The sequence below is a fragment of the Desmodus rotundus genome, chromosome 1 (genome assembly GCF_022682495.2).
Source record: "Desmodus rotundus isolate HL8 chromosome 1, HLdesRot8A.1, whole genome shotgun sequence".
Lineage (NCBI taxonomy): Eukaryota > Metazoa > Chordata > Mammalia > Chiroptera > Phyllostomidae > Desmodus > Desmodus rotundus.
Window position 1 is genome coordinate 160,882,952 of NC_071387.1, and position 15,601 is coordinate 160,898,552.

At 38.9% G+C, this 15,601-nt stretch overlaps 1 protein-coding gene across 7 annotated transcripts in view; it reads right to left on the bottom strand.

Moving 5' to 3' along the window:
• ATG10 (autophagy related 10) overlaps nt 1-15,019 on the bottom strand; it is a 227,089-nt gene extending 212,070 nt beyond the window's left edge. Inside the window, exons 1-2 of one of the 7 annotated variants that reach the window (XM_071219488.1) lie at nt 14,837-15,019; nt 1,762-1,881 (exon numbers count right to left, since the gene is read on the bottom strand). In XM_071219488.1, the coding sequence (XP_071075589.1) occupies nt 1,762-1,869 (108 nt within the window). In that variant the 5' untranslated portion in view covers nt 1,870-1,881; nt 14,837-15,019. Of the gene's footprint in view, nt 1-1,761; nt 1,882-4,378; nt 4,399-8,788; nt 8,878-14,836 lie in introns of those variants that run through there. The other 6 variants (XM_053912117.2, XM_053912125.2, XM_053912131.2 and 3 more) reach the window with 6 other exon arrangements.
• Between the last annotated feature and the right edge of the window lie 582 nt (nt 15,020-15,601).

Below are 15,601 nucleotides of genomic sequence, written 5' to 3' on the forward strand. Positions count from 1 at the left end.
GCAGACAGTGGCAACAAACAAGAAGTTAGAGTTACCCATACCCATCCCTGAAGCCCAGGCCAGAACAAGAATATAAACAAATCCTGGAACTAGTTTCAACAAATTTAGTGAAGAAACTTCTAACAGATATAATTCCTCCCTGGAGATCTTCCCCAGTGACCCACCACCCCCAAAACACACACAAACACACACACACTCAGTCTACTCCCAACTCCCTCCCTAACCTTCTCCCCCTCCATTCTACTAGGTCACAAAAATGGTAACAGGAATCTATATCATTCTGCCTCAAGCTTATGATAAAAGATAAATTCTTTTTTTAACAAAACCTGGTGAAAAGGGAAAGTTCCCTAGAAGTAACCATGCAAATTATTGCAGGTCAAAGGAGGGCAGAAACCTTTACTCATTCAATAAATAAACAACCAACAATCAATGATTTTATTTTTGTATTATGTATCAGAAGCATTAAGATAAAGAAGACAGAGAGAACTTGTATCACCATTATTTATCATTTTTCACACCATTCATAAAATAATAGAGAAAAATATTACAAATAAGGCAACAAAAAATTCTTCATCACCAGATGACCTCACTGTACCTAGAAGATTACAGGGAAATCTCTGACAATTTATGAAAACTAAAAGGATAAATTAGTGATTGAATAGTTACCAAATTAATATACAAAAATTAGCACTTCTTTTATATGTTGGCACATAATAATCATAGATGAAATAATAGGGACAAAAATTCAAACACCATAGCAAACCAGATTATAAAATTCTCAGAAACCAAAATTAATAAAAGGCGCCAGTGAGGTCATGTCATCCTGGAGCAGGAGATGCCCCGGGGTTATAGACTGCCCAGCCACTGGGAGAGTGGGGCTGGGACCTGCCAACCTCTGAAGCATCCCATGAGTCACCCTGTCGAAGACTAGATGACACAGGACCCAAGAAGAAATTATGGCTTCTCTCACCAGTGACACTCCAGATCTTATCAGGACCTGCACCTCCCTGGCCTAGTTCTGAATAACAGGCATCAGCTCAGAACTGTTCCTGCTTCTCAGAGTGTGTATAGGAAACAGAGTCAATCAGCAGAGACTCAAGATTCATCACTTTTTCAAGAATCAGATAAGATGTCAAGTAGAGAAAATTTACTCTCTGAGGAAGGGATTTCAAGGAATTCTTTAAAAGCTTTTAGAAAAGAATCTTACTAAATATACGTTTGAAAAATAAATGAGTATTATTTTCACTGAAATGAGACCTTTTCATTATTATTACTAAATAAAACCAAAAGAATGTTTTGAAACGTGTTTACACTATTAAAAAATTCTCAGCACAGTCCTCGGTATTTCAGAATTTGTGATTGTTTGACTCTGTTTTGATTTCAGGATTATCTTTTCACCCTCTGGATGAAGATAGCTTCCTAAGAAAATTAATAGTGTAAACAAATGGTGGGAGGCACCACAGAAGCATCTATTTATATTCAGATAATTAATATGCTAAGCATCCTTATCTATTAAATTAAAGCAGGTCACCTAAAGACTTTTCTAGATAATACTTCATTAGCCTAATTATAATGAGTACATATAGTTGAAGTAATAAAATGAACATCTGTTTTAAAACACTCCCCAACTTAAGCCTTTTACTAAATCAAGCTAGCTTTCATACATTAGTTTCAATTACTAAGGGTTTACATGACAAAAAAAAAGGAGAGAAAGAAAAAGAAAACCCCACCAAAATAGGAAATAAAATTTTCTATTCTTACCTTTGAAGTTCTCCATTCCCAGCCATCACCTATCTGCTGTGAATGTTTGATAAATTCTGTACAATAATGCTGGAATGTTTTTTCTCCGAAAAACTCATCTTCTTCCATACTAAATGATAACTGCAACATAAAAACTAAGTATTAGCATCAGCTGTAGAATGAATACTGAAAGGAATGCTGCTAATTCACTTATTTATGTCAACAAACCAAAGTTGGAATGTAAATGGAAAACAACCTCAGAGCCATTCCAAAAATTGTGTTTTGTTTCCATCTTTCTCATCCTGTCTTCACTTTTTAATCAGGAAAAACAAGTCCATGAGTTTAGTTTCAAGAGCTTAATTTTACCTCACTTCTTCTAAGCTAATGCTTCCAACCTCCTCAGAACTTCCTTTTCTTCCCCCTACTTCAGCTCTTATGTAGATGGTATGACAATGATATGTAGAGCTGAGCTGTTCTTTACATTTTATTAGAGAATTAACTCACTAACAAAGGAAGCTCTAAAGCCTGAAAGTATTTGTTCTTCAAGGTCCTATTTTATTGTGTCTACAAATGTAACAAATCAAGGAATACCCACATATTTGTTATGTAAATCTGTCCCAAACATAAAATGTTGCTTATTAAAAGAGAATTTTAGAGCTGGAGGAAAACTCACAGAGTATGTAGTTCAAGTTTCTCCATGAGAAAACATTGACCAAGTGAATTCCCTCGTTCTCATTAGTAACAGGCATCTTCAGGACAATGTGGTACCTGCTGACTGCTTACTTTGTCAAGCACTATACTAGACACTGCACGTTCCCATTTAATCCTCACACAGTCCAGAAGTTGTTGTTATCCTCAGTTGTCAAATGAAAAGGGCTCCCTAACTGGTGTGGCTCAGTAGGTTGGACACTGTTCTGCAAACCAAAAGGTTGAGGGTTCCCACTCAGAGTACATGCCCAGGTTGCAGGCCAGGTCCCCAAGTGGGGGCACACAAAAGGCAACTGACTGATCTTTCTCAAACATCAATGTTTCTCTCCCTCTCTGTCTCCCTCCCTTCCTCTTTCTCTAAAAATAAATAAATAAAATCTTTTTAAATGAAAAAGCCAAAGTAAACTGCTCAAGAATGTAAATGAGAAAGGATGCAAACCTCAGTTTGGCTCCAGGGCCAATGATCTGTCTATACTAGCTGATTTCCAGTCCACTGTCCTTTCTGGTTATTCAAATGTAGTATGATCTACATAAGAATTTGTTCATTCATCCAACTAATACAGTATTTACTAAGTGGTAGTCATTGTGCATAGGTAAAGGTTAGATATATAAAAATGAAAAATAAATATAGCCTGTGCCCTATAAGAATTCACATTGTAATAAGGGAGATAAGTAAAAATAATAAGAATAATAATTACAGTACAAACTCTCTTAATCAATCTCCATTCAACCAACTTTGCCATATTAATCAACACAATGTCCATTCCCTCTACAAAATAACTACTATCTACAGCATACTGATCAGGAGGCAACCTCTACCCCCCTCAGTTGAGGGTACATTCACAAACCACACTCTTGTGTTAGAAGTATACTTTAATGAGATGCTACACTAACCAAACCAACAAGATGTAATTTAAAAACACAGACAACTGTTATTTCTAAGATTTAATGCCTTGGAAAGACTTTATGAAAGTCAGTTTCCATTAGAAAAACATACTACTATTGAACTAGATGTGGAAAAAGCAATGGAAAATTGGTGGTGCTAGGGAATCTTACAAACCGAGAATTCTGCACTCAGACCACTGTACGTGTGGCTTAAGCTCTTTCGTTTAAACAAAATATCTAGAGGATACATTCTAGGTTCAGTTCAATCAAGAATAAACAAGTAAATTCCAATTAAGTACCCACACTTAAAAAAATGCCTTGGTCATATATGAAAAAATTGGCAAATAAATGTATTTCTGTGTTTTCAGTTGAAATAAAATGTTTCAAGTATGAATGATTTTCTAACATAAAAGTAATATTCTTTCTTAATTTAATAAAAGAACCATTAGGATAAAGAAAAATCAAACATTGTTGGCATAAGTGAGTCTTTACAGAGGTTTATAGATTCTACTTTTCTATAACTTATAAACCTTAAGCAGAAAATGACTTAAATATTCTTCACCATTTTCCTTTATATCAAACTCCTTGCTTATCCATAACTCTTTTTTTGGCATGTATTATTTTTTAACTTTACCTTTAATCAACTTCTTCAATTAACTGCTCAAGTCTCGATTCTGAGAGCACTGGAAAAGAGGATTTCTATTTACAGTCTATATACTAGTGAGGTTATACACAGATTATAGTAGGCACAAGAAGGGTCCCTCACGAAGGAGGAATGGTGTGTGCCTCATGCAAGAGTTTGGACTCTTCCAAAGAAAATAGGGAATAGGAACTTAGAGCTGAAAAGATCAGAATAAAAAGATCATTGGAAAGATGGAGGTATAGGTAAACAAGGCTCGACTCCTTGCACAAGCACATCAAAACTGCAACGAAACTGGAGAACAAACATCACTCAGAGCCATCAGAAACAGAGATGAATGGAAGTCTGATAGCTGCAGAATTGAAGAAACCACATCACCCTGACTGGTGGGAGGGAAGGACACACCTGGTAGATAAAAATTTGGAAGGGATATCTCAGGAGCTAGAAGTCAGAGCCCCACATCAGGTCCCCCAACACAGGGTTCCAGTACCAGGAAGATAAATCCTCATAACTTCTGGCTGCAAAAACCAGCAGGGAATGAGTGGTTGAAGAAACTTCTGGAGTCCCAAGCAGTTCTGCCTGAAGAATCCACACACAGACTTACTCAGACTCACTCCCTCTGAGCTCTAGAACTGGGGTAGCAGCTTGACAGGCACAAGTGGCATACGGGAAGGAATTGAAGTGTCTGGCATCAAGGCGAGACCTGGGGGATAGGTTTCTCCCAGACAGAGAGGTGGGTGGAGGCCACTGTATCCTTTCTGAACCCTCCCCCCTTGGAGTCAAAGGTCGAGCAGGTAGGGGCCATAGCTGAAATTCCATAAACCTGGCTAACATGGTTTACCCCACTGTGGAGATCTCCTGAGACTCCATCTGACCCAAATTACAGGCCCACCCAAGCTGTTAGGAGACTTTTCCACATGAATGGCTGGTCAAATTGAACAAAATGAAGGATAAAAAATCATATGATCATATTAATTGATACAGAAAAAGCATTTGACACCCATTTATGATTTTTAAAAAAACTCATAATGAAGTGGAAATAGAAGGAACATATAACATAATAAAGGCCATGTATGACAAACCCATGGCTAACATTCTACTTGATAAATAGAAGTTAAAGGTGTTTTCCTTACATTGATAACAAAACAGAAATGTCCACTTTCACCACTCTTATTCAACACAGTATTGGAAGTCCTAGCCATATCAATCAGACATGAAGAAGAAATAAAAGGCATCCCAATTGGAAAGAAGTAAAACTGTCATTATTTGCAGATGACATGATACTACATATAGACCACCCTGAAGATTCCACCAAAACTCTACTAAAACTGATAAATTAATTCAGTACAGTAGCAAGTTAGAAATAAATATTCAGAAATTGGCTAAATTTTTATATACCCATAATGTATTATCAGAAACTGAAACTAAGAAAACAATCCCATTTACAATTGGATCAAAAAAAATACCTAGAAATCTAAACAAGGTTGTAAAAGATCTATACTCAAAAATGTATGACATTGAAGAAAGAATCTGAAGAAGATACAAATAACTGAAAGTATATACTGTGCTCATGCATAGGAAGAACTAGCATTGTTAAAATGTCCATACCACCCAAACCAATCTATAGACTCAACAAAATATCTATCAAAATACCAATGCCATTGTGCACAAACTTTATATGGAACCATAAAGGAACAAAATAGCCACAACAATCTTGAGAAAGAAGAACAAATTTGGAGGTACCACCCTAGCTGATATCAAACTATACTACTGGAATAAAAACAAACATATAGATCAATGGAACAGAATAGAGAGCCCAGAAATAAACCCACATCTATATGATTCATTGAACATACAATGGGGTAAAGGCCAGTCTATTCAATAAATGGTGTTGGAAAAATTGGATACATGGGAAAAAAAAAGAAACTAGACCACCTCCTCACAATATACACAAGCATAAAACCAAAATGGATTAAAGACCAAAGTAAAACTCAAAACCATAAAAATCCTAGAAGAAAACACAGGCAGTAAAGTCTCTGATATTTCTCTTAAGAATATTTTTTTCTGATATATCTCCTTGGGCAAAGGAAACATGAGAAAAATATTATAGAAATGAGACTACATCAAACTAAAAAGTTTATGCACAGCAAAGGAAACCCTCAAGAAAATGAAAAGACAAACTATGGGAGAAAATATTCACCAATGATACAGCTAATAAGGGGTTAATATCCAATATTTATAAAGCACTCATACTATTCAACACACACACACACACCAAATCTAATCTAAGAATAGGCAGAGGACCGGAATAGACACTTCTCCAAAGAGGACATACAGATGGACAATAGACATATGAGAAGATATGGAAGCAACCCAAGTGCCCAGTGACAGATAAATGGATAAAAAAACCATGGTACCTATATACAATGGAATATTACTTGGCCATAAAAAATAAAATAAAATCTTACCAATTGCAACAACATGGATGGACCTAGAGGGTATTATGCTGAGTGAAATAAGTCAGACAGAGAAAGACAAATACCATATGGTTTCACTTATATGGGGAATCTAAAGAACAAATAAACAAACAGGCAAAATAGAAACAAACTCATAGATACAGTAAACTGATAACTGCCGGAGGGGAAGGGAGTTGGTGAGATGGGTGGAAAAGGTGAACGAATTAAGAAGTACAAATTGGTGATTACAAAACAGTCGTGGGATGTAAAGTTTAGCATAAAGAATATAGTCAATGACATTGTAATAACTGTGGACGATGCCAAGTCAGTACTTGCATTATCAGGGGAATCACTCTGTAAGTTATACAATTGCATGACCACCATCCTGTGCACCTGAAACTAATATAAAATAGTACTGAATGTCAACTGTAACTGAGAAAAACTTGAAAGAAAAGATTTCACCCCAAAGACAGACAGATAGATAAATAAATAAATAAATGCCTGTGGAATACCCAAGCGATGGTATCTAGCAGGCACGTTGGCATGGATCTGGAACTCAGGAAAAAAAGAAAGAAATATGGACATCTGGGCTGGAAATACAGATTGTAAATCAACATTGCACGGTTGACAACAGAACACATTCAATCACGCAGTGAGAGGATACCGACCTGGAATCGAAAAAATGCAATGGTACAGCCACAGAAACAGTGTTGCCAACTGTGTGATGACCCTGACATATATTGAAACATATTCAATAAAAAAAACACTGAATTTAATTCATAAGGAATACTAATATATCTTGGAACAGTTCATAAATTTCAAACAAACCCTCACTTAATAACAAAATTGAACTAAGTAAAAACACTCCATGTCCCAAGCCCTCCAGTTACTTGAGGTTCACTGAACTATTCAAAATGTGAATTGAAACGTAATATTTCACTCAGTAGCCACAGTTTATCTAATTAACACACTGTGCCACTAGTAAGATGAGTGAACATCAAAGCACTAATTAATATTTGGTTGAATACTTTTAAAATTATCTAAGGGCTGGACTTTGCTGAAGGATGTTACATACAATAATACAAACACTTAGGCCTTGATTACAAAATTAGGAACTATACCGTATTAAAATGATATCCACTTCAACTCAAACCATTGTAATGTGCCATCAAGAAATTTTACTGAACAATCATTGTCTCTTTGCTCAAGTAAGAATATTTCACCTTGTTAAAAGTAAAAATATAATACAACCAACATTTTTATATGTACTTTTCAAGTTGTAATATTCTCTAGTCCTCTACCAGGTTCACAGACTAGTAGAAGAGGCAGGAATTAGAATCTTAAAACTTCCTATTATGAAATGGCTTAAATTATGATTGAAATGAAAACAACCACAACTGCAGCTTATTAAGCAATAATGGCAAAAATAATCCTTAATCTGCAAGTGAAAAACCTTAGATGCGAACTGCCTGTTTCCAGACTTGAGCTCTCTTAGACTAGAGGTAACAACAGAACCCAGGTGAGCTCTCAATAAAAAGGTGAATTCTAATTCTCATCTCATCCTAAATCATTAGCCTCTCAGTTCTTACAAGTAAAAGAAAAGAGTCAGAGCTGTTTTGTGTCATAAAGTATAAGTTAATACATCTATTTTGTTTGAGTCTCACTCTCGCTTAACAGCTGTTTGATTTTTTTTAACTCAATCAAAACCTTTCTTTAAATGCTTCAGCGGAGACTACAGATTGGAAAGGTACAATAAATTTTTTCCCACCAACTGAAAGCAGTCTTTCTAAACTACAGGTCAGCCCTATGACTAGACAGTGTGGAGAAGCTTATTCTGATGCTATTAAATGTATCTTTTCAGAAGAGCTGCCCCAGTGAATTCTAATACCATGTATAATCACTGTTCAAATGACCCTTTTTAATTAAAAACAATTTTTTTCACTACTATGCTCCCTATTTTTTATGTGACTTTCAATCTAATGTGTGGAGAACTGATACTTTTTTTTGATCAGAGACATTTCTTTTGAGGAATCTATAAATCAATGTGTATCAGAGTTATAATGAGACTAAAACACTTTAAGAAATATAACTAAATTTCCGCAGATCTTAAGATCATTTATAAAAATGCGATTATCACAGAACATACTATGCATACCTTTATACATTAAAGATCATTTTTAACTAATAAAAGTAAGAAACTTCCTCTGTACTTGTCCCTCCCTGCAAGTTTTACATCATTGTATCTTTAGATTTAGGTTCTTTCCTTACGAAGTATGCAATTACTTGCCAGAAAGGTAAACTCAACCCATTACCTTTATGAGAATTTGGCTTGAATTCATTTAATTAGTTAATCACTTACCTAGCAGGGTTCTTGTGCAGTGGTCCTCAAATTTTAGAATGCAAAGAAGCATCCAGAGTACAAATTTAATTGTGGAATCCAAGGCCCAGACCAGAAGGATTACCTGATTTTGAAGACCCCAAGTAAACATTTATAATTAACACCAGAAATACTTTTGAGGAGGAATAATGCTAGAAAATTGAGAACAACAACAAAGAAAAGGATCATTTTGATGGCGATAGTGAAGGGCCTGGATGTCAAAGCATTTGGCAGCCTAGGTGGGGCACAGCAGACATGGCCCAGGTGACCCAATAAACAGGAAAGCAGCAAAACAGAAGATGTGTGTTCAGTCATGACAGCACCTGAACAGCAGGCTCAGTGCTCCCTCCTTGGGTTCCCACAGAAACATTCCCAAATCAAAGTTTAAATAAGATACAACTTTGCACCTGGACTGAAATTGAGGGATCTTTAATTGTAGCTGCACTTGCTATGACCTCTGCAGTTTGAGCTCCAGTTAAAAAGAGGATAAGGAAACATCTCATTGTCCCCGTTCTATATTTCCTTTAGAAAAAAAAACCCTGAGCTGCCCCCTCCCCTGCTGGCTTCCAATGCCCATTAATTCTCTTTCAAGGCAGTTGTCACCCAAAAATATAATGTTCATGGCCAGAAGTGGAAGGTGGAGCCAAGCGGATCATTGCGCTTTGTGATATAAAGTCCGAGCCTCAGAACAATTTCATCACTACCCTTTCCCTCAAAAAAAACTATAAATTATTTGAAATAGCATCCCTCATTATAAACACAGGAGCAAAAGATTAAACAATAAGAAAGGAAGGAACTTTTCTAAGTACAGAAAAGATCTATCCTTCATATATTTGGTTATACCCGTCACCCTGTTCTCCAACCCAACACGGAGCACAAAAATGCTGCAGCATCCTGGTGTAGTGGAAGGGATGAAGGGAGCTCGCAAGGTCTGGCCAGGTCAGCACCATCCCTACGCAAGTCCCTCTGCGGTCAAGACAAAACCAGAAACATCAGTAACAGTACCGGGCCAATAAGAAGCTCTTGCCCCGTGAGAAAGAGGAGCACCCTGATAAAGAGAAAGAGGGAAAGCCTGCTGCTGCTGAAGTAGGCTGACACTGGGAATCACGGGAAAAACTTAGAGTATCTATTTTGTGCACCTAATTGAAAAGGAAAAATAAAAACCCACCTTCCAAATGCAAGAGATGGTGGAGGAGAGGGTCAGGTGCTACAGGGAACAACAGCTGAGATTAAAAAGAAAACTGGATAAAGAAAAACTGGAAGGAATTCAAGCATGTCCTAACAGCACAGATAAATTTTACATTAGAGGGAACAGATGAAAGTATAAAGGCTGGAAAAAATCTAATTAGTATTTTAGCATACACACGTGAGATCTCAAAACACACAGAAGGAAAAGGACCGAAATGAAAACAACGCATGTTGATTGACAGGAAGTACAAAGAACACAGATCTAACCTACAAACAACTGGCTTTGCTGAACTGAAATCAGAAGCAAACATGAAATTGAAAACTTACTCCTGGGCTAGAAAAAAAAAGGATTAAAAACATTCACTCGCAACAAAAGGAATAAAACAAACAAAAGATTTATTCCCATTAATTGAAAGAATTCACTATGTTTCTGAGAAAACTGTCAGAAAGAAACCTAAGTCTAGAGGTAGACTAGTGAAATATTTTAAAAAATAAAATTTAAAAGTAAAAACAAAGATGCATGCAGAAATACCAGTTAACCTACAAAGGAACAAAAACCAGGGTTAGCCTCATCCTTGCTCCACAGCAAGGAACACTAAAATGTCTAAACATCAGAGGGCTTTTGACTTAAACTTCTGTATCTTAATGCCTATAACAGAGCTAGGCACACAGTAAACATTAAATGTAAGTTGTAATAAATCGAAGAGAAACTAAAAAATTTAAATGAATTTATTCTATCCATACATATCTCTACCTCTTTATAGTACCTTTATCCTAATCAACTTTCAAGCCTATAGGCAAGTTGTATCTCTTCCCATTTAAGCAATAGATTTATGGCATCCAAGCTTTCTGATACCGGCGTCATTACTTGTACAAGAAGGTTATCATTTCTTGACATAAAGCAAGATTTCTCTGAAAGTACATGAGAAGTTGTTCCACCACAAGTTTGAGCTGATCCACTAGTCAAACTCTCTTGCTGCCTTTGAATAGAGGGACTGAATTCTAGTCAGAACCAAGAACTAATGGCATAGTCAACAAACAAAAAGATAAAGAAAATTATTAACACTATTTTACAAGCTACAGACTTGCTGTTCATCGAAATATAGATAATAGAGCTGTTTTTAAAATATACTACCAAGTATCCTTACAGTTTTTGAAAAACAGGTAAGTGGCTGGATATTTTTGTAATGGAATCGACAATCCCTTTAGTTTTTTCTTTTTGCAAAGTCTTCATTGAATGAAGACTAGATTAATATGCCTTTTTATTTCTACAAGCTTTTCATTCATTCACTCAGCATCTACAATATCCTAGCACTTTCTGTGTGTGTCCTTATAGAAAAGAGTATCAAAATTTTCCTGGTGAAATCAGAAAAGACCCCAAAAAAGGGAGTCTGGAAGGCCTGAGTTCCATTCCTGAAGCACTGAATTTTGAATTTGAATAAGGGCCTAAAACGTGCAGACAAAGAAAGGCATGCCCAAAAGATGAAACAGCTCCTGCAAGACAAGGCCTAAAAAGAGTGTGCTAAATTTAAAAAAATTAAAAAGTGGCAGTAGATGGAGCATAGGCTGGTAAAACATGAGCAGATAAGGTTCAATGGTTCCCAGCACACGGAGGGACCAGTTTTAAAGGAGCTGTTTGGAAATGAGAGGGATCATACTCGGCTATCACAAAAAGCAGGGGCTATATTTGTTATTGCTGGTTAATGCTCAGGAATGAGGTGCAATAAGCATCCTACAAGGTATGAGACAGTGCCATAAACTGCCAATCAAGACCGCTTTGAAAAAAACATTGGGAAATACGTTAGGGCTTAACAAAGTCCAGAGAATTTAACCCTAGGGTTTCTTAGCCTAGTTTCAAAATCTGTCACAATGGGCATTTCACTCACAAAATATTTACTTCCAAGGAAGCTGTGTTTTTTCCTGAGCGAGTGGTATGTTGTGTTCTTTCCTCTGACCATCATGAAGCTGAGAACTTAGTTGTGGTCCATCTTTAACAATTATACAACTTTGCATGGTATGTATTTCAGTACAACACACTCGTCTTTCTACACAAGCTTCCTATTTCCATGACCCTGATTTATCTTTATTTTGTCTGTTATTATGTTATATGTAGATTATAAGCTAACTCAAGCACTTTTAGAACCAAACAGGGAATAAATTTTAAAATGTAAGCAATAAAATAAAATGGAAAACAAAGAAAAGAATATTAGATAGTAAGATAGAAAAAAAAATGTATTGAGTACTCAGAATCATCCTGGAAGAACTTTAAGGGACTTTTCAAAAAGAATATAATGTATGGTGTTTGCCTCGACAATTTGTAATCAAATTTGTAAGAAAAGATTCAAACTGAAAAGAACATTAGAAATAAAAGACAGCAAAAACTAGCGATAAATTGTGTAACCACTGTTTAAAGAATGAATATGAATTAAAATAATAATTCTAGTAGCATGTATTGAACTCTTACAATATGTTGAAAACTGTATCAACTTGTTGAAACTTCATTGCAACCCTAAGGTAGTTACTATGATTTTCTCCAGTTTACAGATGAGGAAATTGGGACAGAGAGGTTATGTAATTTGTCCAAGGTAACACAGTTGTTAAATGTGGCAATTTGACCTAAGTCAGTCTGAAGTTATACTTCAGATAATCCTTGAATTAATTATAAGAATTATAAAATACTGAAGGGCAGAAATACAATACATAACGGGATGAGGAGGACTAGCAGGAGATGGAGGTGCTAGAATCAAGTTGAAATGAGGCAGGGTAGATAGGAAAAGAGTCGAACTGGGGCATCTAGATTAAGAAATACAAGAAAAAAGGGGGGGCAGTTTATAAATACTCTTAAAACTCTAGAGAGATTTCATTTAAGCAGTGACCAATAGGAAACCATTGTTGCCTATTGAGCTCAAAAGGAAGGTTCTTGAGCTCAAAAGCGATGACTAAAAAACGTTTTTCTCTGAAAGCTATTACATGACAGTGATAAATTCACATTAGTAAAGTCTCTTCCTGGGTCCCATAAACCTAGGACATCGGAGCACTTCAAGGCTTGTGGTGCCACGCACATTAGCAGAGACTCTGATTCTGCATAGTTCTTGCAACCTTTCCCTAATCTGGATGATTTTAGGTAGGGTTTATTCTCTATTCCCCTACTTTCCCGTCGTTTTATACTCAGCCTGCTTGACACTTGAAGACATCTGTTTTCAAGGGATAATCACCAAATAATCTCTGTGGTGCTTTGTTGTTATGGTTCCTTAAGTGTATGATTCAAACCATGCTTCTAGACTCCCAAAACACATTTCTAGACTTCAAAGATATTAATAAAATCAAGTCCAGTCTTAAATAATCTACTTACATGAACTTTACCCTCTTGCTTTTCCTGAGGGGCTGGGTATCTGTCTCATAAATATGTAAGCATTAGGGTCTGCTATCACTCTATAATTTGTCACAAAACATTATGCCCAACTCGATCGCCTCATCATATAGTAAAATCTCAGTTAAACTTATCCTAAACAAAGGGGAAAGGGAAGTGGGGAGGAGAGAAAAGTGGGCGGGGAAATAACCTTGTAACCTCTACCTCCAAATGAATCCAGTTCAGAACTGGTGGGAGCTGCTTCCACTAGTTTCCTCCGTTAAAATATCAGTAACAATTCTTAAACCTTGTATCTGCAAGGCTTTCATTCGAATTTCTCAATACTCAACATTGGGGGTGGGGGAGCGGGTGTCAAGTTATCTTTTGCAAATGCTTCTTCTTGCCCACATTTGACCCTTGGAAGCAAGAAGGAAAGGTCCCGCGTAATAGCTGAGGACCGCACGGGGGGCCACGCACGGTTTCCAATCCTGAAAAGTACAAACGGAAGCTCTTGCCGCTGAGAAGTGGAAGCCGTTGTCAAATTGTAATGTTTTCAAACTTAGAAACATGATTCATAAAAACAAAGTGAACCTGTGGCAAAGATTTATTGAATTTACAATGAAGGGCCAAGCTAAATGGTAAACATTATGAAAATCTTGGAAATAGGGCAATAAAACCACAACCCTGTGTATTGTTTCTCCCACTCAGAAATAATTTGCATCTCAAATAACAAGAACAAAAAAGTAACTGCACAGCTGGGGGTGTAATCAATACTACGTCAAGCAAAAGTACAGTCCCCTAGATAACTAATTCATCCTCAGGTGGGCGTGCTAGACAGGCGAGACTCCATTTTGACTTTGAAAAGACATTTAACTATCCTCTCCGCCTTTCTGATGTTTTTTTATTTTTGCCAAAGTAAATGTTTCTATAAATCAGTTAACTATTCCTGTACCCCCCCCAACGAGATTTCAGATGCTGTGAGTAGATAGGTTACTTGGGAGAAAAAATAATTTGTTTATAAATATTAGGTTATTCCTCCTGATAATCCATCTGAAACCCCTTCAAGCTAAATGGGGCTTGGCCATTGTACGTTCCCGGAACTTAATACCCTTTGTTTCAAGGTTACAAGGATAAAGACTTGCTGTCCCGGAGCAAGCTTTATCCACAGAGCCTGAACTACCCACGTCCACGGGGAGGTCCCGGGAGCGGCCGCAGGGCGCGCGCGGCACAGCCCGACCCCCCGGGACGGGGGACACGCCCCCTCCAGTCCCCACCCCCGACGGCCGATCACCCCGAAACCCGGCTCCAGCGCGACAGCGGGGCCCTGCCTGCGTTTCAGAGGCGGAAGCCCTTTTTCTAGGCCTTTTGTTTCGGGCTGAGCCCGTCCCCGCCCACCTACACCCGCCCCTGCTCCCGGCCCGAGGGTGTAGTGGGGGCCGTGCGGGAAGCGGGGCCGGGAAGCGGCGGCCCGCGAAGGCTCCGGGAATACTCACCCCGCTCTGCTCCGCCCAGCCCGGCCGCCCAGCCCCGCGGGGGCGGGGCGACGGGGCTGGGGGAGGGGAGCCGGGGCCAGGTGCCCATAAGTGCACACGCCACCGCCCCGCCTGCGGCCTCAGGGAGGAGTGGGACAGGCCCCCGGGAGCCCCAGAGGGGACGGCGTAGGCGCAGAGCCACGGCTGAGGGAGGTACAGCAGGCGAGCTGCCCAGCACCCCCGCGCCGCCGCCGCCGCCGCCGCCGCGGGCCACCAGTGGAGCATGCGCGCTGCGCCTCCCGCGCCCCAGGGGGCCAGTCTCGCGCTGGAGGCTGACACCCTGGTCCCTGCGCGCTGAGCTAGGGCCTGGGGGTGTGACCTCGTGCCGCCCGGGAGGACTGCCGCCCAGTCCCCGCCCCTCCCGTCTCCGGTCGGCCCGGGAACGGAAGTCTGCACGCTTAGCGAAGCACAAAGGCCGCCCACTAACGGAGGTGCGGGGAGCAAGCCGAACCCAGGGGGCATCTGCACGCTAACAACGTTAGCCAGAGAGCTGAAAAATAAAAGGGTGACCGGTGGAGACAGGGTAGAGCTAGAACAGGGCTGAACTGTGCGGTGCCACTAGCATCTCTCTGGGTGCTTGGAGAACCACGCCCGCTAACAGGCGCACGCACACAGCAAAACTCCTGTAAACACCTACGGAAGGCCGGAGCGGACCAAGCGCGCCCCCCTCCCCCGCCATTAAAACGAGAGGACCAAACTGAAGCACCCAAGTAGAAGTTAGAAATC